This window comes from Periophthalmus magnuspinnatus, chromosome 7, assembly GCF_009829125.3.
Source record: "Periophthalmus magnuspinnatus isolate fPerMag1 chromosome 7, fPerMag1.2.pri, whole genome shotgun sequence".
NCBI lineage: Eukaryota > Metazoa > Chordata > Actinopteri > Gobiiformes > Gobiidae > Periophthalmus > Periophthalmus magnuspinnatus.
The window spans coordinates 19,163,732-19,191,193 of NC_047132.1; the positions used below are offsets into that span (position 1 = coordinate 19,163,732).

Sequence of the window (27,462 nt, forward strand, 5' to 3'; positions counted from 1 at the left end):
AGGCCCCTAATGGGTGCTCTCTCACCTATTAACATACTGGCTAGTACTGTTGTTTTGATTTAGGTCTGAGGATGGAGTTATACATAGGAGATAAATTATGCCTCTGACCCCCATTTCCATTCAAAGATGGATTTGTCTTTCCTGAGATAATGAACTTTTACACCTGAGGACAGATAAGACTACAAAGTGTTTCCTGGAGGATGGGACAGAGCCTTCACACATGTTAATGTGTGGTCTGCGTCTGGCAGACTAACGATGACTAAATGACTAATGATAAGAATATTTTCTTTACAACATAAATATACTTAAATTTCCATCACATCAATAGGATTCTAGTTCTGTACTTATCTGGCACAATCAAATGCAGTGATGAGCTTTTGAGTAGAGATATACAACCCACTCAGACAGGAGACACAAACAGAGGTGTTGGCCATCAGGGAAGCCGCTCAAAATACTCTCCCAAGACTATGACCCGAAGGGATTATGTATTATTGCAGCATTTAATTTTTCTCAAATCAAAGCTCACGTGCCTGACCCGCAGACACCACATAAAAGGATTTTTGCACTACAGCTTTGTGGCTTTAGCAGGACATTCTTTTCATTCCGTTCTTCACTGTGTTCCAAAAAAGACAAGCATCGTTTTTATTTGATTTTTGAAAAGCAGGGGAGGTATCATCTCTACTGATCTTAGGCTGGTATTCAGATATGAAGAGTGCAGACATAAGTATTCACTCAGGTGGGTTCACACTTGCACATAGACTGCATCTAACTAGGACTGATCAGGGATGAAACCCAGAACTAAACCTGGACTAGCCTAGGACAAATCCAGCACTAGAACAGGACCTAACCAGTTCACCATCAGGACTATATCAGGATCATAAGTGTGCTGACGCTTAAAAACGTCACCATTTATTTTTATCTTCTTTGTATAGGCTATTGCAAGCTTTATTGGTATTGCATTTAAAATGACCTAGAAAATATATAAATTAGTAACCAGCCAGTAACTTAATTCAAAGAAACACGCAAGCGACCGTCATATAATCAGTTAATGAAAGGATATCTATTTCTGTCAGTTGAAACTGATTCTAATGAATCGTACTATAACTGACTAAGCATTGATCTTTTCTCTAATGTCATTGTCATTGGAGTCAAAATTGTGTAACATGTAAGTGTACATTAATTTTTCACCTTACACAAGCCTCACATGTCTGGTTCTACACATCTACCTCTAATACACAGGTAGCACAAAAGATAATGTCCTATTAGTCTGTTCACCTCCCATGCAGAGCCCTGACCCTCTTCTTGAGAACCCCTGTCCCTCCTAAGTGTGAATTGGGAATACTTGGGTTGTGCGGTAGTTCAAAGCTGTACTCCATGGAGCTATCTTCAGTGAGCTGTTGTGGCAGGATTATTGTATCACAGCAGGACACATTCCACAGCTTCTACTCCCTCCACAGTCTACAAGTGTGAGCCTGAGGGAGGACTACTTTAGCCTTGTTTATAAAAATAGGTACAGCCCTTATGTACCCCTAACTATTAAAACATTGAAAAAAGTTACAAATTTCTAATTTATTTATTTATTTTTTTTTATTAATTTGTAAGCAGGTCAGAAAGTAGTATGAAATGGGGATAAAGAGCGGTGAGAGACATTCAGCAAAATGCTGCAGGCAGTAACACCATGGACAGAACCTACCATGTTTGCTGAAAGGTTTCCCCTTACTTAAAGTTCAAGACTAGTTTTAGTAGGCGTTCCTTCGAGATTTGTCTACTTTCAGTTTCAATATATTGGCAACAACCTTTATTTAAAAGATTAAATGGCCATTAATGGATGAAATTATTACTTTCAGCATCATTAACATGAAATAGTTTTCACTGATTTCTGTCATCAAAACAATGCCTTACTGTACTGTAATAGTTTCTGTTAGTCTTATATAATTGTATTGACAGGTATATAATCTCATACCTGTAATATATTCTATAAGGTGCATTGAATATTCAAATCCTTACTGTAAACACTCCACTAATTGTTTTTGTCAGTCTCCATACATTACCAGGCTATTTCCCCCACTTATTACCCATTAAGTGCATTCTGTTAATGGGTAGGGATAGGGATTCTCCGCTCTATTGCAGAGGGAGCCGAGGCTAATCTTGTTAACTGGACGTAACACGAGTCTGGGAACCACTCAGGCCAGAGGTGTCTTCCTGTCGGCCATATTAGATTTAACAGGGCAGTAATCGCATTCTCAACCACTTCTGCCGCAATCCTGCACAAGCCTGATTGGATTTAGGTTGGCAGAGAAGAAGGGTTTTCACTTTTATTTAGTTTTTTCAGCACTTAGTTTCAGTTGAATATAACAAATCTCACAGTTGAATATAAAACCATCGCTATTGATTTTATTCTAGGCAAATCACTATGTATCTAACATATTTCTACACATTTTTTGGTTGTACTTTTTTAGGTTTATCTAGGACAGAATGGAGAAGTGGAGGTCTACGCCAATACCGTCATCCAGGCCAATTCTCCCATCAGCAGTGATCTTCTTTTGGACCCCAATGGAGGACACATTTACATCATGACTCAAAACGCTGTAAGTATGAATATAAAATGAGCCCAATATCTCTCCAGCCTTAATTACCCACATGTACCTGTCTCCGGTTCATCACTGTTGCTTTCATGGGAACAGTGACGTCTGTTAGATACTGACCACTTCAGACTGGCAACACCTCACCGAAATTGCAGTTTTGAGTATATTCTCGCCCTGTTTATCAAAACTTGACCTATAAAAGTCTCACAGATTTGTATGCTAAAGAGATCAATTTTGAAGGTATACTTACACCTGTCGTGACAACAAATTGAGTGCACTATATTGCTAATGAAAATATAGACCATAAACGATAATACTGAAGCTAAATGATGCCAGAGACACAATAATCGAGAAGCAGGGTTATCCCCAAAAATACTGTAAGTGAGCAGCATTGTTTAAAAAATGCAAAAAAATCAATAGCAGAATAAAACACTTAAGTAGTTAGCTTGTGTTGCTGTAGTGAGGCTTAAATGTAACTCATTCCACCCTCTACACCTTAAATCTTATTGTAGTACAGAAAAATAGTACAAAGAAAAACTACCCACAATAAATATTGACGCCCAAAAACTATTGTTCCACGTTTCATATATTGAAACAAATTGTTGATTATCATGCATTTTGTTTCTAATAAAAAAAGGATGGACAAATAGCTAGTTAAAAAAACTAAACAAAACAAACTTCCTGTGTAATCTTTCAAATTGGGGTCCAAAGTGATGTTTAGTGCAGTTCCTCAACCATGGCATTTAAGCACATTGCTTTTTATTTATTTATTTAGAAAAGGGACAGTGCATACTAATGAACATAAGATACATATGTAAATATGCCAGATTTTAGCCACAGGCTAGTTTCCATCTGTTGTCCCTGGACAGGTTGATAGTCACATTTAACATAAAATACCACATACACAAAATACAGTCAAATACATACAGGGCAGGACAGAAGCCAAGTCAAAAACATAAACTCAGGAGGGTTACTACAACTTTTAAAGTGCTGTGTGTATTGCACAAGTCCTAAAGTGCTGTGTTTATTGCATAAGTTCTAAAGTGCTAAGTGTATTGCACAAGTCCTAAAGTGCTGTGTTTATTGCATAAGTTCTAAAGTGCTAAGTGTATTGCACGAGTTCTAAAGTGCTAAGTGTATTGCACATAACCTAAAGTGCAAGGTGTATTGTACAAGTCCTATAAGTCGAGTATTTTATGTAAATCTAAAACTGAGTAACTATGAATTGTGTTCACATGTTTGTGTTGATCTAAGCCACTCCTTTAAATAACTTTTAAATGTAGTAAAAGTGGGTGCCTCCCTTACAAAAGTGGGAAGACTGTTCCACTGTACACAACCTTTAAATGACAGAACATTTTGACCAAAAGTAGTTTTTCTCACAGGAATCTCACAGTCTGCTGATGGATTGTTGTAGTATTGTCTGCATTCCATCAATGGGGTGATGATGGTAATATTAACGATAACAATAATAATAATGATGAGGATGATAAATTAATAAATAAAACAAAATCTAAATTGCCCACCCCTATATTCAACGCAAAAAATGTACTGTTTACTTGTTCCTTGTTAAAGATAAATCAGTCATTTGCACCTTAAACTAGTGAATGACTAATAAATCATCTTCTGAATAACTTTATTTATATTTTATAAAACAGTCAATTTCACACAGATGATTAATGACATTAATTTACTCTCATTTACTTCTTTTGATCAACTCACAACCTTTAACATCCTGGTCTTTCTCAAACAATGCAAAATGTTCTAAATCAATAAGAGTCCTTAAGTTTCCATTTGAATGTGTGTAACCTACTGTGCTGCGAACAGATGCCTGAACAACCATGGCCTTTTCAAGGTATAAGTCCTTTCATTCTGTCCCCAGATGTCTCCATAGAACAACGTGAACATGGCCCATCATTCAACCTCCGACAATTTAGCGTTTGTCAGACGTTTTCAGCTTTTGATACTTCCTCAGGCTGCGTCTCACACCAAATACGGGCAGAGAATTCATAAAAGGAAACACAGAGGCCAGCTGGCTGTAGGGTTCAGAGGTCACGACCCCCGCCGTGCCCGATACAACAGTCAGCATGAGGGTGCAGGTCAGACACAACAATAGGACTGATTGGGAAAAGTGGCCTTCATTGTCGCGGCACGCTCCCTACAGCGGCTCTGCGTGGACAGGGTAGAGTTGATAAATGATTATGGGGAATTATGGGAATTTGAGTCCATAGTTTGAATGGTGTTGACAGCTTATGACCAATGTTCAGCTCTAGCTTTGAGTTTGACTAATGATCCTTACCTAAACCCATGTAATGCCTCTATATACATACTCGCTAAAGCAGTTAAATTTGGACTGGTTTGGAGTGGCAGCTGCTGTGAGTAAGAGAACTGTTATGTGTGACTAGGAGAGCGGTTGGTCAGGATTTTGCTGACTATATTTTTCTCTTGTTGGCTACAGCCCTAGTTTATTATTAATGACTCATAACATTCCAAACCAAAAGGGTATGATGAATTCAGTTTTGTTTAACAGTTACGCACTTTTTAAAAATGTGTTGTCCTTAAAAGGCACACATTACGCCATTTTCTGATCTGTTATTATGTTGTTTCCTCGTCTCAAACGTGCCTGGAGTTGTGTTTTCTTTCATTCACACATTTTTAACACACAAATCCTGCATATTTAGGCAGGAGTTCTTCTTCTAAACAGAAAACACTCCACTGTGTTTTTAAACTTCATGCACCTTCATTAGAATCATTTGGAAAAATTCAGCCCTGAAATTTCCGATCGCTACTGAACTTACAGTAAAAGCTAACTCTTAACTTGAAAACTACCACTTCATGACATCACAAGTTGGAACAGAGCATTTTAAGCTCAAACATGTGTGAATGAAACAAAATACAACTCTAGGTATGTATTTGAGGAGGTAACAGCATTCTAACATTTCTTAAAGCTCACTTGAATCAGTTTTGCGTGATATAGAACCTATACGTTTTTAGGTGAGCCAACAGTTTATTACTAGATGACTTTTGGAGTATACAGTTGGTAAATGTTCAAAGTCTGAGCTTTGGGCATAACAGATCTTTTAAAAGAACTAAAAACAAACAAGATTTATGTTTTTTTTCCAATGTAGATCTTCAAATTTTTTCTGACCAGACACAATCTGGAGAAGTAAAATTAGCGGTGGGCAACATTGACAAAATTAGTTTATGAATATTGTAGAATATGGCAATATTCAGTCGATATGATGTCAATCCAACAGAAATGTGTAAAACCATGTCTTTATGTACTACTTGAGGTTTAAGTATCACTATAAATCACTGTAACATAAAAAAGTGCAGACATATCATTTATACCCTTCTGCCCACCTTTAAACCGAATTGTATTTCAAGATCTAAAGTATTGCTGACATGTGATGTGTTGTATTCAGGTCGAGAAGCGCCCAGTGGCTGAATGTGGAGAGCACACAGATTGCCAGTCCTGTCTGTCGACCAGAGACCCGTACTGCGGTTGGTGTGTGCTGGAGGGACGGTGAGTCACTGATGCCCTCCCATACTCCCCCTTCACCCGCTCACCCCCGGGTTCATACATGTGTAACACTGTGTATGGTGTGCTCAGGTGTGGCCAGCGCTGGGAATGTCGGCGTGGATCTGTACACGGTCACTGGCTCTGGAGCTTCAACCAAACCCAGCAATGTCTCAGTATTCAGCAGCTCAGCCTCTACAACATCAGCCGAGGGGTGAAGACCGAGGTGAGCAAAAGGAGAGCGCAAAACTGAAAAAAATTCACATATCTTTAATTTTAAGATCTAATGAAGTTTATGATTAAGGATTATACAAATTCTCTTTGATTTAAAGCTGCACTATGCAACATTCTGATGCATCACCTGCTCATGTCCATAGAGAGGTATTGGATTACTTTGCCTAGAATGTTCCACAGCATGGCATTAAACATATACTTAATAAATCTACATGGAGATCACCAGGCCACGTTACTGGTCAAATCTTTGAAGAGGACATCCTGCTCACAGAAAGGTATTTTTGATGCCATTCTGTGGAACATCATCTCCATAGATACAAGTATGTAAGTCACATAGTGCACCTTTAAAATTTCATTGTACTTTTAACATCACTTCACAAGTTCTATTAAACTTTATAAAATGTTCTTGTGTGAATATAATGAAACATTTTTGCTTCAAAATGTACTACTACTACTTAATACTATTGATTGGACATATTACATTAGTTGATAGCCATCTTAACCTGTCTGGTCTCTGTAATGTTATTGTTTCCCCTGGGCAGAGTAAACTGTAGATATAATTGAATTCACATACAACTAACCAGAGATTGGATTTAGATTGTCTAAAATATATTAACCAATTGGAAAGGGCAGCTGAGCGATTGCAGATACAGCCAACCAATAAGTTCTGTTCTGTTGCTATTGTTTTTTGTTTTATCCATTCTCACCGATACAACATGATCCAGATCAAATTAAATATGGCGCATTATTCCCTCTTTCCTTAGATTACAGTGTCAGTAGAAGGCCTTCCCAGTCTCACCAAAGAAGAGGCTTATTCCTGCTTTTTCCACAACACCGAGTCTCCAGCCGTCCTCACCAACAGTGGAGTGATGTGTTCTACTCCTGATGGGAACCGACTACCTCCCATCAGACATGGAGATGGTACACAAAAGTCAACATTTGTGTTATAAATCACATCTAAAAGTTCTGGAAATAACTGACAGCTGGTGTGTTTGTATGCAGACTATGTGATGGCCACCCTCTCCCTGCGCTTTCTCAATGTGATTGTAGCAGAGACCGAGTTCACCTTCTATAACTGCAGCCTGGTTCAGCAGCTTTCAGGACGCAGGCCGTGAGTACACACAGCCAGAAGTGGGCAGTGGTGTGGCCTTGTTTTTTGTATGTCCACAGTGGTTATGGCTTGCTTAAGGCTTAGTAGAGTTGAAACTTTGAATTGAAAGGCTTATTATTATCTCAAAGCATTTCAGCTTGATATCCCAGTTAATATGTGGCTGTATAAACTTAAAATGACTTAAATTCAGAATTTGAATATGGATTTTAGTACATACAATATTTAAGTTTTCAAGAAATCATGATAATTTAGCATAAAAGAAAATAAATAAATTGTGTCAACTGGGGCAATAGTGGCTCACTCGTTAGAGCAGTTGGTCCCGGAGGTTGGAGGATCAATTCCCACTCAGACCACTTGTGGTGTGTGCATAGATAATTGGTGATGGTCGGCTGGACCAATGGCACAGATTCGCAGCCTCGCTTCTGTCAGCCTGTTCCAGGGCAGCTGTGGCTACAATAGTAGTTTACCACCACCTGCTGTTTCCATGGAAATGTTGTTCCTCTGACGATACAACATTATCATACACAATGTTCTGAAGTATGATTTTAACTTTCTGTTTCCATGGAGTCATGCAGGTGACATCTCCAGAAAGTTGTGTACAAGAAAAAGATCTTATTAATTTTGGCAGAATTGATATTCTGAATTCAAGTAATTTTTATTTACCTTTTTACCAATTTTTTGTTATATCAAAATGGAAAATAACAGAATAATTTAATTTAAACTATATAACTATGTAATTTAAACTATGCTATATTTAGCTACTACTTCATTAATGTAAAGTTTGAGTATTGGGGTGATAGCTGGACACCATCAGACACAAATCTGTGGGCTTGAGGCCGTTTTTATGTCTGGCACCCTTAATATTTCATCTATTAATATTTGATGCATCCTCCCTCTACATCTCGCTGACATATGGACACCCCCTCTCATCTGGTCCCCTGTGTTTGTGGCAGGTGCCAGGGCTGTGTGAGCAGTCGCTGGGGCTGTAACTGGTGCATCCAACAGCACCTCTGCACCCACCAGCACTCTTGTGGACAGGGGCTTATGATCTACAACCAACATGTGAGTGACAACACAAGTATATGTGCAAATGAATGGTCTATCAAAGTGATGTTCTGGGGTTTGTTAAGTAGGATTGTAGATGGTAATTGTGTTAAGTATTCTGGAGAGTCTGGGACTAGTTTTACAATCATGGAAAACTGTCCAGACTCTGAGATCACGGTTATATATGGATAACTGCAACTAACACATTTTCGCAAACCTTCTGTAATTTCAAATTCTACTGCTCCTTTTACAGTGTCAACGTATTATGATACATTTTAATTTGAAATGTGTGCATATTGAACATAATACAATAGTAAGCATTTTCTATTTTGATATTAATTAATTAGTGGGTATAAGTATTCATTGTTTAATTGAACAAAAATACATTCACATTTCTTACATATCTTGTATAAGGCAAGGAAAGTTTATTTGTATAGCACAATCTGTACACAAAGTAATTCAAAGTGCTTTACAGGATAAGAAAGACATTAAAACCATAATACAAAGAAATCAAAACATATTAGCAGCATAAAACTGAAGCGCTGATTCCCCATGTTTAGTCCAGACAAATGCATGGATAGGTCTCTCTAAGTCTGGTCTGACAGTATACCTTAGATTTTTGCAATGTTTTTTAGATGGTAAAAAGCTGAAAATGTTATTGATTTAATTTGGTTGTTAAAGTTGAAGTCTGAGTTAATTATTGCCCCTAGATTTCTAGCCTGATTTGAAGGTTTTAGTGAGAGAGATTCGAGGTAACTGCAGACACTTTCTCTTTGTTTCTTTGGGCCAGAGACTAGTCAGTCTTGTATGAGTTTAACTGGAGAAAGTTGTTTTGCATCCACACACTGATCTATTGAACACAGGGGCAGAGTCAATCCACTGGTCCATATTCACCTGCTGCCAGTGAGACATAGATCTGAGTTTCATCTGCATAGTTGTGGTACGACACATCATTGCTGCGTATTAACTGGCCTAAAGGCAGCATGTAGACCTTGAACAACATTGGTCCCAGGACTGACCCCTGGGGCACCCCACAGCTCAGGGACATTTTATCTTCAAAGGAGTTGTTCATTTGGAGAAAGTTAATAAGCTGTTGGTAAACAACTTTTTCAAGGACTTTGCCTAAAAACAGCATATTTGAGATGGGTCGGTAATTGTTCAATATTGTGGCATGAAGACTGCTGTTCTTTAGGAGAGGTTTGATAACCACAGTTTTCAAAGCTCTTGGGAATGTTCCAGATTGAAGTGACATGTTAACTATTTGAGCGAGTGATATAGCAAACTGTTGAGCAGACTCTTGAGGATAGGTGGTACATGACAGCATGACTTGCATTCAGAATTGTTGTATTGTTCACAGTATGGGACATTATAAAATATAGTGAACAGAGTAGATACCTAAAGTATTTTATTTAATATAATCTATCTTCAATTTAGTTTTTATTATTAATGTCTGTTCAGTCCTCCTTTTCCAAGCCACAGAGGTAATAAATATATTGGTACCACATTTATAAACATACTTGACAATCCCCAGAATGTTACTTTTTTAGCCGAATGGTGCATGCTCCCTCTATTAGACTGCATGTTCGGTGATCCATTTTGTTTCTCTTTAATTATGTCGTTGTCATTCGTGGTTCTACCTTTTTGTTTTTTGTCTTCCCCTTCCTCTTTTTTATTTCTATCCATCCTTAAGTTCAACCCTCCTACACCAACCATGCCACCTCCTACCAGTACACCGACCACAACGCCCACAACTACTACTACCACTACTACAACTACTACTGCTGCTACTACAGTTTTAATGACCACTACAACATCAACTATGCCGCCTCCAATTACTACGCAAACTATAGAAGCAACAACGATCATGACCCCCGTGCCCCCAACAACCCAAAACGCCAACTTAACTTTTATCACCACTAATGAAAAGTTTATGACCCAAGCTACAACAAGTGTCACCCCTACTTTCACCAACACAGAGGAAGAAGGCCAAGAAACCACAACTACACTATTTGTAACAGAGGGCACTAAGGTAAATGTGACCAGTGGGACTACATTACCCAGCAGCACTAGCGGTCATGAAGAGTTGAAGTTGCTAGATCCCTCTGGAGAAAGTGTGGGGTCTTCTTCATCTGGTATTAACCCGACTACATCTTCAGAAATAATAATTTTGACAGATTTTACAACTATGGCGGATAGTCAGGTGGAAGGTTTGGAGGTGTTGGAGGGAACGGAGGCTTGGGTGAAAGAGTGGGACAAAAGTGGAGAAGAGGAGAAGGAAGCACTCATCTTTACAGCATCAGAAGCTCCAATGGAAGAAGACGAGGCTCAAGTTTATGAACCACCTCTGCAAAGTGAGGCCATATCAGACATGGCAGTGGGTTATCAGGGGGATTCTACAGATGAGACATATCTGCGGGTGAGTGGAGAAGGCGGGTGTGCAAAGAAAATCATGAAAAATAAATAAATAAATAAAACTACCAAAATATACAAACAAAAATCATTGCACTAGTTTAATCTAATGTCAACAATGGACCGTGCGCCACGTTGGTTTTCTCATAATTTGGCCAATGAATAGAATAACTTATGAAAGTAGCATCTATGTTGACAGAACCACTGAAAAATAAAAATGAAAGTATAATAATTTTCTGATAGTGGTGGTATTTTTTAACCTTTGTAAACTATTTAAAATGCACACTAGCTGACATCATTTTAATACAAGTCTTAAGATTTCACAGCACTAACACAGCTCTCTCCATGCCATTGCTCACCACATGATATGCTAACTACAACGATCCAGTCAAAATTAACTTGACCACACACAGATGTCATTCTTCATATATGCACAAATCATAAACAGGTTTACTATCTCTTGTTCATGTTGAGTTGGTTTATGAGTTTGTTAGTAATAATTTAGAATTAGCAGTGCCTGTTTGCTTGGTGTGTAAATGTTTGCATGAAGTGAATGAATAGTTTGCATGAGTCAGCATGCTGATGAGGCTGTGAAGTAGTCTAGAAAATATTGTTCACCAAGATTAACCCAAGGTGCAAGGTGAATGTTGATCTTTTCTGACAGTGTGAAGGTATCTACTGTTACACAGCTGTCATTTACGGAAAGATAATTTGTCTCTTATTTGCTGCCACTGAATTATGAAGAAACCACCAGAGGCTTAGACTTGTAATAACAAAATTAGTACTCTCTTGTTGGTTGTCTATGCAGTCAATAGTCAGTAGTGTAATTTACAAAGTGGCACTTGTCTTTTCTTGCCTATATGTCCTTACTAATGGTTTGTCCTGGTTGAGCAGGAGTGTCCTTGTGTGGATAAGGTCCAGGACTCCTCTCTTCTGCCAGTGAATGTGGAGAGAAAAATCACTCTGGTGGGACAGCACCTACACTTGTTCCAGGTAAACCACTAAAAATGTAGAATATAAGAAATATTACGCTGACAGAACAGATTTTAATTGTTTATCATCTCCCAAACCGTTTTAATGTATTTGTTTTAAAAGATAAAATCATGGTTAACTTGTGCCGATTCCCTGCCTTATCCCTGTCCTCTGGCCCATAGGATGAGAGTCTGCAGTATGAGTGTGTTCTAGATGTAGAGAATCACTCAGTGGTGGTGGAAGCGTCTGTGGAGCAGGACCAGAACCAGCCCACTGTCTTCTTTATCACCTGTCACCCCCACCAGGTCTGAACTCAAAATAAGGAAACGTCTGTCTACTAATCAAATGTTTTGCTTCTGACATTATTCAGTTTCAGTGTGCTAAAATGATTTTAAATTTGGTACGTTTGTGATTGTGATTAACTTTATTAGTATATACTAGTTGCCTTTAGGACAACGGATGGAAATTAGCCTTTGGCTATAATCTGGTGTGTTTACATTCATGCTGAATCATGTCTGTTCATTAACATGCATTGTCCCAATCAAATAAATATAAGATAAAATCCAGCGTTGCTGTTTAATAGTTTTGTGGCCAATGTTTAGTAGAATATATTTACCTCATAACTTGTCTCTAACTCTTCTAACTTCTTCTGTGAGTGAAACGGTCTGGGTCTAATCTTATACCATGATAGTCTGTGATAAATGTTTATCATCAGTAGATTATTTTGCTTTTTTTTTTTTAATCCATTGCATTGATGTGTTCCAGTATGCCTATTCATCCCTGACGGAGGAGTACCAGGCAACTATAAATGTGAGACGAAAGAACCACTTTCTTATCGACAGCTCTGAGAATCTTCATGGTCAGTGCAGGCAGCCATTTTGACTTTTCCATGCATGTTGTGTCATAATTAGAGCCAGTATGTTGTTGTTTTTTTCATGGCCAATACTAATGTATTGGAATATAGAGCAGTGATTGCTGATAAGCTCTGACGATATTTTGAGACCGATATGGATTTTGATCATTACTGCAATCTCCTGAATGTTTCTCTCTGTCTTCTGCAGTGACCCTATTCAACTGCTCCGTGGGTCGCTCAGACTGCAGCCGCTGTCGGACAGCTGACCATAAGTATGGCTGTGTGTGGTGTGGGGGAGCGGTGCAATCCAGATGTGTGTACAGAGACTCCTGTTCAGATGAAGTCAAGCACTCCTGCCCAGCACCTGTTATTCACTTTGTAAGTCTAATTCAAAACAGCATTTTCAAAATAATGAAACTGCTTCAACATAAGTGACTGTAAAAATAGACTTGTGTTAGATTGGTAGATATAATATTTAAGGAGAAAAGTGTTAGTGTGTGATTTTGATGAGTGGGAGGGACTGTCTTTGCTGTATGTTCATCATGTTAATGAGTGCACTAAACTGTAAAGCGATTTTAAATGACTATATTAGCACATTATATAACACTAATGTGAAAGAATTGTTGGGTAAAGGTGGATAAGAAATTAAGACAAACTTGAATGCGTTTTCATGTTGTATAGAACTGGTTTTGTTTGTTTTTGGTTAACGGTTTTGCATTTGTGGTCTGACATTGTTTTTCTCGTAGGTCTATTCAAAGTGGAAACAGTCCCCATTGTTCTACGACTTTTGTGTAGATAAAGCAAAGATAATCACTAGCACAATAGAGAAGCTTAAAGAGTTGTGGTTTGCAAAGAGCTGCGTTAGCCTCGGAGGATATGGAAGCTTTGGACAAATTTTGTGAAATCTTGCTTGCTCAGTTAGACACACAAATGTGCATATTTTATATCAGTACAAATTTGTATAATAAAATGCTTGATAACTTTAATTTCATTTATTTATTACTTATGTTTTTTAAAGTTTTTTTTCTTATTTTATTTGTTTTTTGTGAACTACTATAACTCAACATGCCCGACGGTTCACATGTTGCAGGTGGACCCGGTGTCTGGCCCGGTCGAGGGGGGCACAGTGGTGACCATCTCTGGCTCTAACTTGGGGCAGAGAGCCGAGGACATCCAGAGTTCTGTGACTGTGGCTGGAGTTGCCTGTCACGTCATCCACAGCAGATACGAAGTGTCCTCCAGGCAAGACATATCTCTGCTTCAGTCAAATGCATGCGGCTTTATTCCAGAACAGTGTGGAGATATTCATTTGTGTTGATTGTTTGTTGTGTTGTTTCATGTTGTTTTCTAGGATTGTGTGTGAGACTTCGAGCAGCGGAGGAGAGAGAAGTGGCCATGCTTCTGTCAAAGTGAGAGGCGGAGGATTAGGCCTGTCGCAACAAATCTTCAGCTTCCAGGTAAAACACGTTGTATAGATGTTGAGGATTACTGTCTTAAGCCCAACCAAATTTAGATGCATTCATTCCATAAATAATGGTATACATCAGTGGCTCTCAAACCAGGGTATGCGTACCATTGGCGGTACACAAGCTCGTTCAAGTGGTACAGTCTGCACAGTTCAAATATTTGCTGAGTTTTGCCCTCCTTTGGACCAGTCCTTGGTTAGAACTAGTGTAGTGTGTAGTCCCAATTTAGACCTGGTTTTGGTTAGGGTTAGAGTACTCCAAAGGCCAAATATTTACTTGGTGTGAAAAAACAGACTATACCAGGGAGTATAAAACACGGTTGACATTTATGTTGTGTGGACCAGGGCACGGAACTTCCCTCTCTGCTGTAATGAGCTACACTGTCACGCTCCATTTAGACTCACATCTGACTGTTTATGAAACGGTCGGACACAGATGGGATTTAACTCTTTATCACTGACTCTGAAGACTTCCTGTGTGGCGTGAAAGTGCAGTGCTACTGTTTTCTGTGAAATACTGATATGATCTTGAGCCTCTATAAATGTCACATTACAGAAAATAGATTGCATACATTTTTGCACAATGATGTTGTTGCACATAGCAAACTTTAAATCTCCACACACCTACTGTTGGATCAGACTATAGTATGTGATGATGTGAGGATCATAAAAGTGAATATGCCCTTGATTCTGCTATCATACAACTACTACTACTTTTAATAGTAATTTTCCCCAGCCCCATCTCTATTTAATATTAGAGCCCTATGAATATGAATATCCCCAGACATGTTGACAAAGACCTATCCATTATTTCCATACTGATGAAATATTAATTCCGTTGCCATAGTAATTAACAATTAAAAACATATTGTTGTATTTTTTCAATGATAAAAAGTCTTCAAAATGTCACCTACAACAAGAAGTTGAAACTTATGAATATGCACACATATATTTTTCTCTTTTTAAAAACATCTAGGACCCAGTGTTAAACAGCATATTCCCACATAGAGGTCCCAAAGCCGGGGGTTCGTCTGTGACCATTAGGGGCAGGCGGCTGCGGACAGGACATACTAGTGAAGTCAGCGTCCTGATCGGAGGAGAGCCCTGTCTGGTGTAAGTATCAGCACAGCTATATTGTGGGTTAGTGGGTTTTTAAAAATCTGTTTTTGTTACATCCAGTGAAGTGACCTACTTTTTAGGCTTCATAGTGTTGTTTATTTCTGTGTGGATTTGTGCGCGCAGGTTGAAAATCCTGGATGATGAGATCCAGTGTGTGACCCGGGGCGGTAACAGAACAGGGGAGCACAGCATCACTGTAAGATTTGGAAATGCAGAGCGACACCTGCAGGGCCTAGTCTATCATTACACCCCCAACCCCAACATCACCAGTGCAGCTCCATCCAAGAGCTTCTTCAGGTCTGTTGCTTAATTAATGTTAGTTAATATCATACTCCCAGACACATTCATTGCATGGTTTTACCACAAATATTCTACAGAAATACCTACACATCTTAGACCTGTCATTCACTTTTATAACAACTAGGCCCTTGAAAGATTATTATTGCTATTTCCACAACTACTGCTACTACTACTACTACAACTACAATGACTGTTTTAGCTGTAATTTTACCAACTTCCATCTTTATTAGAAATGATAGACTTATAGAATATTGTGATGCACTCTGAAACAGATTCTATTTTAAAATAGTTTTAAAACAAAAGTTTATGTTTTATTATTTTATGCTAAATGCAACTAACATAACTAAATGTTGAGCAAAGCATCTATAGTTTTTATTTAAGGCACATAATTATTTCTCTCGCTCTGTTCAGTGGTGGCAGGATTATCCGAGTGTCTGGTCAGAATCTGGATGTTGTCCAAGAGCCTAAAATCCGGGTGACTCTGAGCCCCCCGGACACTCTCCCCCCGAGAAGGAGACGGAACGTGGTGCGGAAAAAGGACAGGAAACACCTCCATAAGAATTCGCTGAAAAGGTGGAGGAGGATTGTCCCAGAGGCAGACTGTCCCGAGGGTGCTCTCTGTCAGGTCAAACAGGTACTCCCTCCAATATTAGACAATGATAACTATAAATAAAAAAATACAAAATACAAAAAAATGTACGATATGTTATTGAATGTTTTTACTCCTTACTCCCATTTTTTAGACTATATATGCAATCTGGTGCCAAAATGAAGCTTGACCTCTACTCCTTTATCCACTTTAATATAATTAGCTACACTATCCCAGAAAGAACATGTTGTTCTTTATAAAATGATCTGGTGCAAAAAAGATGAATCAGAAATAAAAATCATGCTAATTTTATTTTTTATTTTTTAACTTCTTCCTGTTCCAGTACGAGGCTCGCTGTACAGTCAACAGCTCGACCCTCATCTTGTGTCCTACCCCAGAAGTGGGACCAGAGGCCAGAAGAGCGAAGGTCAAAGTTCACTTCCTTTTGGACAGCCTCCATTTTGATTTCAGCACTGTGGGGAACGAGGCCTTCAGCTATGAGCCCAACCCCAGACTTTATCCTCTCAACCACAACAACCCCAACAAGCCCTTCCACCACAAGCCAGGCAGCATCATCTCTGTGGAGGTAAACACAGCTTAAATACACAATAATAATTATTTAATCCCCTCTCAGAGTTGTACATTTAATAATACTGAAATAAAAGTCACAAGACATCGTGGATTTTTTTCCTTACACATTTATACTACTTGCATTAATTATTATTTAATTAAATTAGATGGTACAAATTACAGAAAATAATTATATTTATTAATTATATATTTGGTACTGGTTTAATTCTTAAAGAAAATATACCATTATCTCGGTGTGTTTTAGGGAGAAAACCTGGACCTGGCCATCTTCAAACATGAGGTAGAGGCACGTATTGGAGAGGGGACCTGTGCAGTGAAGACTCTGACCCACAACCATCTGTACTGTGAGCCCCCAGCCCACCTGCCCTCCCTCACCTCTGGGAAGAAGCAGGACCTGGAGAGCCTGCCTGAATTTACTGTAAGAGAAACACTGCAACTACTAATAGTACTTCAATTACATAAATAGTTGTATTTACTGGTACTTATTTGGGGGTATATAAACGTTATGTAGTAATAATATCTCTGGAGAAGTATCAAAATAAAGGGAATTCACGACCAAAGTGATTCTTCTACTGGTGAAAATTTTTGGATGTATTCACTGTCCTTTGAATAACAAAAGCATTACATATAACAAAAATAAAGAACCAAAATACAAAATTATCATTAAAATAAAATACATTTTTGTACCTTTCTGCTAAATTCAAAAATTTTGTGTTATAATTGTTCAGAGAATAATCCAAAAAGTTGGTTATAATGAATTGTTTTTTTGTTTTTTGTTTTTTTTCAGGTGAGAATGGGGAACCTGAACTTCTCGTTGGGCAGAGTACAGTACGATAGCCAGGCCCAGTCCACATTCCCTCTGGAGGCTCAGGTGGGGGTCGGAGTGGGGGCTTCTATTGTGGCTCTCATCGTGCTCATGATAGTGCTCATATACAGGTACAGAAAGGCTGTGTATGTCCTAGAATCAATATCAAAAGGTATGTAGACCAACATGCAATTTGTGCCATTAGGAGGAAGAGTAAACAAGCAATGAGAGACTACAAAAAGGTACAGATCCAGCTGGAGAATTTGGAAACTAGCGTGAGAGACCGCTGCAAGAAAGAATTCACAGGTAAAAAATACAACAAAAAAAGACACAACTAATTTGATTCTGAAAGATAAAGTTTGGTGCTGTGTTCCCTTAGACCTCATGACAGAGATGATGGACATGTCTAGTGACCTGGTGGGCTCCGGGATCCCTTTCTTGGATTACAGAGCCTATGCAGAGCGCATTTTCTTTCCCGGCCACCAGGAGTCGCCTTTGAGACGAGACCTGGATGTTCCTGAGAGCCGGAGACAGACCGTAGAGCAGGGTCTGGTCCAGCTCTCCAATCTACTCAACAGTAAACTCTTCCTCACTAAGGTTAGTTTTTATGGTAAAAAATTCTCAAATTATTCAGCAACCAATTGTAATCAAATTTGTCATTTTCCTTCCTGTAGTTTATCCACACGTTGGAGGTACAGAGGACTTTTTCCCCTCGGGACAGGGCCTATGTGGCGTCTCTTCTCACTGTTGCTCTGCATGGTAAACTGGAGTACTTCACAGACATCCTCAAAACACTTCTCAATGACCTGGTGGAGCAGTATGTGGCCAAAAACCCCAAACTGATGTTGCGGAGGTAAGAATATTGCATGGCTATCAGTATTAAAGCGGGTGAACTATAGACATTTAAAATACTTTGTGTTTTTGCAGGACTGAATCAGTGGTTGAAAAGCTTTTGACAAACTGGATGTCAATATGTCTGTACACATTTTTGAGGGTATGTTCTGCATTTTCAGTCTAAAATTAAAAAATAAATAAAAAATGATTGGAATTTCTCAGAATGTACTGCAAGTCAGTTCGAAGCTAGCCTAGAAAATGGAAGAAATCCAAACTAGCAGGGGTGTAAATTTCTGTATCCAGTACATAGTCTCAGCTTTTATCATTTCACATTAGCCAAGTGCCAACAAACTAATAGCCTTATAGGAGAAACCTGTCCAGTGCTGTTTTTTTTATTTCTTACTATTATGTGTATCTGGAATGCAACAATTACTGAAAGAGAGCTTTATCTGTAAGCTGACCAGGTTGGGCAGTGTCCAAACTTTTGCTGGATATAAAAGATTCTTATATGGAAAATGCTGTATGGGATCACTTAAACAATTGTTAAATCCATTAGAGATAAGCCTGCCCTGACCTTGGATGTGTTGTTGGCAGGAGTCAGCGGGGGAGTCCTTCTACATGCTGTTCAGAGCCATTAAACACCAGGTGGACAAGGGCCCAGTGGACGCTGTGACAGGGAAGGCCAAGTACACACTAAATGACAACCGTCTGCTGAGGGAGGACGTGGAGTACCGCACTCTGGTAACACTATAAGAACTATTTATGAACATTTTGTGTTGTTTCTACATACTTATTGTGATTGAATAAATGTATATCAAACAGTACAGGATACATAATAAACTTCACTATATTTTATTAAATTAATTCAAATTTTTACAGACCCTGAATGTAGTGGTGCCAGCGTCAGCGGGTGGAGGAGCTGCGTCTCAGACAGTACCAGCCAAAGTGCTGGACTGTGACACCATCACCCAGGTGAAGGAGAAACTTCTGGAGCAGACCTGGAAGGGAACGTCGTTCTCTCAAAGACCACACATAGACTCTGTGCTCCTTGGTGAGTGCTGTATTTCCCCTTCATGAAGTAGATTTTTTTGGCCAATATCAATATTTTGTTATTGTTGTTAAAGTTATTGTAAAATTAACTTTTCATTTTCACATAATATACTAAGTGAACATATTTTATTTATCTAGGGTATAAAATTATTAGCTGCATGATTGTGTAAACTTAACAGATGTATTTTTAGCCTTTTTGCTTTTCTATTTCCATTTTTATTCATTAGTCAGATCAAAAAGAATTCTGATGTTGTACAAACTGGGAATGGGCACACAGACAGGAGCAGCTTAGAAACAATATTGTCACCAAATATTTGCTAAATTTTCAGCATTATACCGATATCTGGGAAATTTTAGAGCCAATATTTGGAATCGATTAATTGCCCATAACTGTTTGTGTGCATACACCTTATGATCTAAGTTCTGTGACTGCTCTGTGCTTACAGAATGGCGTGCAGGAGTAGCGGGTCACCTCATCCTCTCAGATGAGGATTTAACCTCTGTGGTCCAGGGCTCATGGAAGCGTCTCAATACATTACAGCACTACAAGGTCAGTGCATACACAGCACACGTGCCCACTATTCAATACTCAGTTGTTATTCTTCATTAAGCACATTTGTTCTTTCCACAGGTTCCTGATGGAGCAACAGTGGCTCTTGTCCCCAGAAATGTCAAACACCATCTCCACGACAGCCACGACTACATGCCTGGAGAGAGTGAGTACTCACACATATTCACTAAAGGTTTGTAAAGTGTTCATATACTATAAAATTAAACAGGCAATTCACAAATCTACCAGAGGAGGGTGCTGTGTCCTTTTGTTATGATGTAGTCATTATACAGGGAATTAATAGCAATTGTTTTTGCAAATACACAATTATTTGGGATTGTAACAAAAAATGCATAATGCAGCATTTTTATATTTTAATCAAAGTAGCAGTTACAGCTTGTTACATACACAGACGTACATATTATATTCACCGACTGGCAGCAAGGCAAGCTAATTCACCTTCTGTATGGTACATTAGTCAGTTGATACATATTTTATTTAGTTTATTGTTTTAGGATTATGTAACATCGTTTTAAAGTTTTTGTTGAATGTTAGATGATTAAAACAGAAGTACAAGAAATAACTGCATTAAATATTTGTTTACGTGCAGAGACCCCAATGCTGGACGATGGGGAGGAAGGTGGGGTGAGACTGTGGCACTTGGTGAAAGCCAGTGAGGACTCAGAGCTGCCCAAACACCGCAGAGGCAGCCTGAGGGAGAGAGGAGGGGAGAGGGCCAAGGCTATCCCCGAAATCTACCTCACCAGGCTACTCTCCATGAAGGTACTTGGATGTCCATTTTACAACTAAGGATGTAGCCTACGCAACTATGACATTTAAATGTCATTGATATTTTCAAACAAGGGGTCACAAAGTTTGAATGAAAAGCATATTTATATTTACTTTGTGTATTTACCGGTAGTTTTTTGTGGTTCATTGAGGCATGTTTGAGTAATCCTACATATTTACTCGAAACCTTAAAATGCTTGCCCCATTTGTTAGGTGTATCTGTTTGAACATCAATTTGAATTCATATTGGTCCTTTTTAAAGTCCATACACCTTCACCAAACTCAAGTTTGCTCCAGAGTGCAGTTTTTGCCACAAGCTTGAGAATAGTTAACTTTTCAATGCTCTAGTTGATGCACTGGCATAATAAAGTACATTTAATAAAGGGCTTGTATATTGTATATTAGTTATGGTTACTCAGCAGCAAAGTGAATGAATAATTAACTTTTTTCATCTGTGGTGTCAATAATTGTAAATAGTTTTTTTCCTCACAACAATCGTTGTACGACTCCTTCAACAGCTCCTCTGCTCTGACCTGTGTTCTTGTGTTGATCCTAGGGCACACTGCAGAAGTTTGTGGATGACTTGTTCACAGCTATCCTGAGCACCAGTCGCCCTGTGCCTCTGGCTGTGAAGTACTTCTTTGACCTGCTGGACGAGCAGGCTCTACAGCACAACATCACTGACCCAGAGACCATCCACATCTGGAAGACCAACAGGTGAGTGGACCACTGCCAAAGTAGACTCACCCCCTCAGATACAGACAGGCTCATGTTGAGCTGACAGGTGACTAAGCAGGCAAAAAGAGTACTGATCACACACTGATCTTGAACATCTTCCATTGACAACAATTGCAAAAAATTTATGTTTTTGTTAAATATATTACAAATATTTGTAGTAAATAATATACCAAGACAATTAATATATTCAGAGAACGGTGTGTCTCCAGTTGGTTTAATGTCTTTCCTAACAGTGAAATTTTTTCGAGTATTTTTTCATCATTTTCATCATCAGTGCTGACAGGAAACTTATTTATTCTTCTAATGTTACCCATATGTAAACCAAAACCATCCTTGAATATCTTTAGATTAATCTGATTGTGTGTGTGTACAGTTTGCCTCTGCGGTTTTGGATCAACATTCTGAAGAACCCTCAGTTCATCTTTGATGTTCAGACTTCAGACCATGTGGACGCTGTGCTGTCGGTTATTGCACAGACCTTTATGGACTCCTGCACCATTGCTGACCATAAACTAGGAAGGGTACGGCTCAAAGTTGCTTATGATCTTTAGCTACTTACGCTATCTCCTCATAGGCCTACTAAACTTTGGTAATGTTACTGGATCTGCAATCCTATTTAAAGTCACCTTAAAAATAGCATTACAAAATATACTCAAGGAAAGTCAAGGAAAATCCCACAATTTGATTTGAAAAATTGCACTTAGAAGCATAATGCAAAACTATTCTGATTCCCTTTAGTTTTGTGTTTCATAATTTGAAGCAGGTTCCATTGTCCAATCTTCACGCTTGCATTTTTCCATCTGTCTTTGTGCTCAGGACTCTCCCATCAACAAGTTGCTGTACGCGAGAGACATCCCTCGCTACAAGCAGATGGTGGAGAGGTGAGAATATGCCAAGCGTGCGCCCTGCTGACCCCAGGCCTACACACACATACACGCACCCATACACATGCTGTACACCAGAGTCTGGGTTAGGGGGGTGTGGGGGGGTCCTGGGACAATCTGTCAGAGCAGACAGGGAGCAGACATGGACCAGGGCAGAGCAAAGGCCCGCCAGGCTCAACGCGTGAGTGGGTCTACAGCAGACGGTTACATTTAGTGCTCTGATACTCTGAAGGCTCATTGGACATGTGTTAGACGCTAATCGGACAGTTTGAGAGGATGGTTAGCCTCGTGAATTAGGAGAAATTATAAACAGGCAATTCTCTTTTTAGACATCATCTCAGTGTGTGTTCTCTTTTTCCTTTTTGTGCCATATTCAGTCGGCCTTATTACATCCTGTATTTTGGCTACCCCAATCTGTTTTAAATATTGGCCAACAGAATGTGGCTTCCCTGATTGCAATATGGGCCAGGCCACCCTTAACGCCTATAAAACAGAGAATGTAGATAAAAATGTTATGATATGATACAGTCAAATTACTTTAAAGTGTATGTGTACAAAAGTGTAAAGATCTTGTTATAAAATATGGCAAAGATACAAGATAAGAACTAATCTTTTTACACATTTTACTGATAGTTTCTCAGTCAAAAATAGTGTAAAAAAAATCTATCAATCCACCACAAGAGGTCACTGTAGTTACACAAATACATCAGCTTCAGAATGGTAAGAAATAAACTTCCAATATTCTATTTTCTGCTCATAGGTACTACGGAGACATCAGACAGACCATCTCAGCCAGTGACCAGGAGATGAACTCTGCTCTGGCTGAACTTTCACGGGTGAGTTTAAGAACATAAATGAATATAAAACTATGAAAAATTTATTTAAAATGAAGACTTTATGTGGTGCCACTGTTTTTTCTTTTTAAAACGCAGAATTACGCGGCAGAGGTCAACTGTCTGGTGGCTTTGAATGAACTCTACAAGTACATAAACAAATACTATGACCAGGTAAGATACAATCAGATACCGTTAGTTTAAAGTTGATACACAGGTCTTGCATTGCAGTGTTTTTTCAATGTTTCTGTTTCGACCAATCCAAAAGAGCAAATCAGGATACCAAACCAAGATGAAAGCAGGTGTAAGACTAAACCAATGACCACAACTAAATCAGGACTAAGCTCACTTATTAGGACTACAAGACTAAAACAGGGCTATGCAGTATATAGTATTATGCAGTAGTGAAGTTATTGATAAATATGGCATGGGTTAAAACAGACATATTAAGATTAGATTTTTTGAGGTATTTTTATTTTTATCTATAACATGTACATTATTATTTTACATCTTGTTGATTTAATTGTAAAGCCTCAATATTAATCTAAAGCAACTAAAAGAAAGGATGGATACAAAGTACAAAGCTCTGGGCAGAGATGGGGGTAAATGTAAGTAGACATCCTCTGGGCAAGCCTTGAATCTAGGACAAAACATTATTACTCTAAATGAACTCTTACTCTAAATTGACTAAATGATGAGGGAATGCCATTATAACATGGTTAAAACCTCCTCTTTAAATATTACTCCAACAAATCATATCCTCTGTCTAATTTTAAAACTGTTCATTGTAATTACTTTCAGATCATTACGGCACTGGAGGACGACTCCACGGCTCAGAAGATGCAGCTCGGATACAGGCTCCAGCAAATCGCAGCCGCTGTGGAAAACAAAGTGACTGACCTATGACCTCCAAAACTCAAAAAAACACGCACCTTTACCCCCCTGAACTCTGGAATTTCCCAACAACTATTGACACTTGGAGGGAATCATCTTGGAAGGGTTGACATAACTTCAGCACTGAGTTTTTGGCACCACGAAGAAGAAAGGGAACCACACTTTTTCTGTGACATACTGAACATTCCTGCACCATTGATACGCACTGTGTTTTTTGGTTAAAATGGTGAAAAAGGGAAAAAAAAAAAAAAAAAAAAAAAAACATTCTTGGTGACTGTTCACCTTTTGAGTCTTACATGGATTTAAACAACTCTACTCTTTTGGTCTTCTGTCTTCACCCTCCTGAGTCTTAACGTGTGTGCTGCTGTTTTAGTTTGTAAGGACGATTTTTAAAGCTTCACATCGTCAAATCTTTTCACTGCTGAACTTTAACATTTTCATCTGGTCTACTTTTGTGAACTTGTGCGTTTTTGATAAGCTTAACCTGATCCGTCCTGGATACTTCAAAGGGGCACTGTGAATTTTACCAACAATATGATAATTGCAAACACTGGCAAACTGTTACTATTGTAATTTCATTGGTGGTAACTTGTTATAATGTCTGTGCAATCCCTCAGATGTCCAGGTATGATCCATAGCAAAGGAAAAATTAAATTTTGTCAACTGGACAAAAGTTTTACAGTGAAGACGTCTTTCCGCTCATCCTAGCATGCTCTAATAAGTGTGAGAGCACCCACTGGGGGCCTGAACGATTATGCAAAATATATGAAAGATTCAGTCAATAGGTTTTGTCAATATCACCCAGCCCTGTTCCAGACTGTAATCTTCTATAATCTTAGAAAAATAATAAAAATCTTTCTTGTTGCCATACCAACTCAACACAACCCATATTTTTCAAGTCAAAAACAGAAACAAACTACCAAACTTTACCCCTGTCCAATTGAATGCACTGAAGTTCTGACCCATGTAAACAGTGTTACTGCTTCTCCTGATGTCTCCAAACCGAGGAACATCATCCAGAAGCCTCCAAAGACGCGCTGTGTCAAAGACGTATGTTATTTTTCTGATTTAACTTATTGTTTATTTATTTCATTTGTTGTTGTTTAGGCTTTTCAGAAGTAGAAGCGATACGTGGCTATATTTTTGTCCTCAATCATATTGCATTGGTGTCATTTTGTAAAAGACGGAACATTTTTACAAGCTATTTAGTGTTGTGTGAACGTTCGCTGTGCACAGATTAACACATGATGCTTGAATCCTGGTACTATTCAAATGTCTGCTTTTATTTTTTGTATCTATTTTTCCAGTATACTTTGTAATGTGCAAACTAACTTGTTAAAAAAAAGGTTAATTCCTAATCTTTGCCATGAAAAGTAGAATTGCTGGAGGCTAACATCACTGCGGTTCATGTAGATACAAACTGACTTAGCCTTGCTAACCAATAACCCTAACAACAACTTCATATGGCGCAATAAACTTGTCTCAGTGGATTTGCGTTTTGAGCCTTTGTTCAATTTTATCATACACCGACAACCTTCTTTAAGTTCATGTATGCTAACAAAAGTACTAGCCTACCTCTAATGTACAAGGAGCACATTTTATAAGTGCCTCTGAACTTCCCGTCCAAGGTGTAATGAGATAAAAGGTCTTGAGGAGAAAGAGTTTGATGCAATGACCCTGGCAGGTACCAAAGGAATGGAGTATGATAGATGTGTGAGGGAAAATATCTGTGTATAGACTGTATATAATTGTAAAAAAAAAAGTCTGAATGGGCTGACAGTTCTGCTACGGTGGAGATGGGGCTTCATCTAAGACTTATGCGAAAAATTCTTTATCTCTAACTGCACTTGTCATCACGTCCTATTGAGCAAATACAGACCTGGTAGAATGAGTGAGCCTTAAATTAGCCATGGCATCAGACCTAATGAATGCAGGTCACGTTTCAGTGTGAAGTGGTGCGGCCAGGGGTCACACGAGCCAAAGTGGAGGTCAAGAGTGTGCATTTGTGAATTAATATGGAAATCTACAACCTTTGTCTCATACGAGTACCAAACTGGGATGCACCCTACTACTACTGTATACAATTACAAACATGTAGATGATGAAGTATACAACACATTTGGGGCATATGTGCGCCGTGCTATGATTTATAAGGTGTGAATCTCCAACTCCTACTAACCCAGTGATCCACATCGTCGAGCAGGTGCTGTTTTGATGGCGCTACACTCTTTGTGCTCCACTGGGAGGAGTCTTATTACGGCGTGCTAAAAATGGAAAATAGTGAGTGCCAACCTGGGCTTTTCAGCTTAAGACCGCGGCTGCTACATTAGACGGTAATAGCGGGGGACTCCTGAGGCTGGGGGACTACGGAGACTTAGCACATGCTGCAAAAGTCTGGAGCTACAAAGAAGGAGCTTGTCTCAGAGCTCAGTACAAGGCTGGGGTTGGGTTTAAGTGTGATTCATGTGTGATATTAAAACAAAATGTGAGTCATCGTAAGGGTGTATTTATAACCAATAGCTTTTGCAATTTGTTGTTGAAATGATGCAACGGCAGTCTCCGAAATTAGTTGCCACATTAGTAGGACACCCAATAGGTCTATCTGACGCAGCCAGAATACTTGGGGTTTCACTGGTAATTAACAGAAGGTACTTACAAAAATCATATCACATACTGCGTTATATATAGTTTGTGATTTTGCAAGTGTCAGTATTTAGGGTGACCAGGTTTTCACAATTCAAAACTGGGACACACCCAGGTTGGAAAGAGTGGTACAAATAAAAAAACGTAACAAAACTCACTTGTGGGTCAGTCATAATCTGAGTACATTCCTTTTGCCTTATCCTCATTTTCAGGCTCAATTTTCTGTATAGTCATGGGGATCCAAATTGTCAAAAGAGGGACACCTGGGACATTTCTTGTACGTAACACGGACAAATCAATGTTTTTGGGTAAATCTGCTGGCACAGGGGGCACAGGGCTCAAAACTGGGACTGTCCCGGGTAAATAAGGACATCTGGTCACCCTATTCTTGAGTCCAATTTATGTGTTATCGGTTATATATAATGAACATAACATACTATAGTAAAAATGTTTTCACATTTTCCTCAAGTCCTATCAGATCCCCATCCTGTGAACAGATTACTACTAATTGCACTTCAAGTAAAAACAGAACCCAAAAATAAACTATAGTCTAAAATTCCTTACTAATTATTATTATTAGGCCCGAGCCTGGGACAACATCCCGGCGAGGGACTCATTAAGACTGCGTCCGAAACCCGGAACGTGCCACCTCA

General features: G+C 38.8%; 1 protein-coding gene across 1 annotated transcript in view; it reads left to right on the plus strand.

The window, feature by feature from the left end:
• Positions 1-25,649, plus strand: part of LOC117373236 (plexin-B1-like) — a 68,434-nt gene extending 42,785 nt beyond the window's left edge. Inside the window, exons 7-40 of the mRNA XM_033969164.2 lie at positions 2,460-2,588; positions 6,008-6,108; positions 6,196-6,328; positions 7,101-7,257; positions 7,339-7,447; positions 8,401-8,509; positions 10,182-10,907; positions 11,795-11,893; positions 12,055-12,177; positions 12,638-12,731; positions 12,934-13,103; positions 13,816-13,967; positions 14,077-14,182; positions 15,167-15,303; positions 15,433-15,606; positions 16,021-16,243; positions 16,542-16,784; positions 17,034-17,207; positions 17,577-17,725; positions 17,800-17,900; positions 17,974-18,191; positions 18,269-18,447; positions 18,522-18,588; positions 19,023-19,169; positions 19,308-19,479; positions 19,925-20,028; positions 20,110-20,194; positions 20,639-20,811; positions 21,374-21,534; positions 21,929-22,076; positions 22,372-22,436; positions 23,200-23,275; positions 23,372-23,446; positions 24,074-25,649. Coding sequence (XP_033825055.1) covers positions 2,460-2,588; positions 6,008-6,108; positions 6,196-6,328; positions 7,101-7,257; positions 7,339-7,447; positions 8,401-8,509; positions 10,182-10,907; positions 11,795-11,893; positions 12,055-12,177; positions 12,638-12,731; positions 12,934-13,103; positions 13,816-13,967; positions 14,077-14,182; positions 15,167-15,303; positions 15,433-15,606; positions 16,021-16,243; positions 16,542-16,784; positions 17,034-17,207; positions 17,577-17,725; positions 17,800-17,900; positions 17,974-18,191; positions 18,269-18,447; positions 18,522-18,588; positions 19,023-19,169; positions 19,308-19,479; positions 19,925-20,028; positions 20,110-20,194; positions 20,639-20,811; positions 21,374-21,534; positions 21,929-22,076; positions 22,372-22,436; positions 23,200-23,275; positions 23,372-23,446; positions 24,074-24,178 — 5,184 coding nt within the window. The 3' untranslated portion in view covers positions 24,179-25,649. The remainder of the gene's footprint in view (positions 1-2,459; positions 2,589-6,007; positions 6,109-6,195; positions 6,329-7,100; positions 7,258-7,338; positions 7,448-8,400; positions 8,510-10,181; positions 10,908-11,794; positions 11,894-12,054; positions 12,178-12,637; positions 12,732-12,933; positions 13,104-13,815; positions 13,968-14,076; positions 14,183-15,166; positions 15,304-15,432; positions 15,607-16,020; positions 16,244-16,541; positions 16,785-17,033; positions 17,208-17,576; positions 17,726-17,799; positions 17,901-17,973; positions 18,192-18,268; positions 18,448-18,521; positions 18,589-19,022; positions 19,170-19,307; positions 19,480-19,924; positions 20,029-20,109; positions 20,195-20,638; positions 20,812-21,373; positions 21,535-21,928; positions 22,077-22,371; positions 22,437-23,199; positions 23,276-23,371; positions 23,447-24,073) is intronic.
• The last annotated feature ends 1,813 nt before the right edge of the window (positions 25,650-27,462 follow it).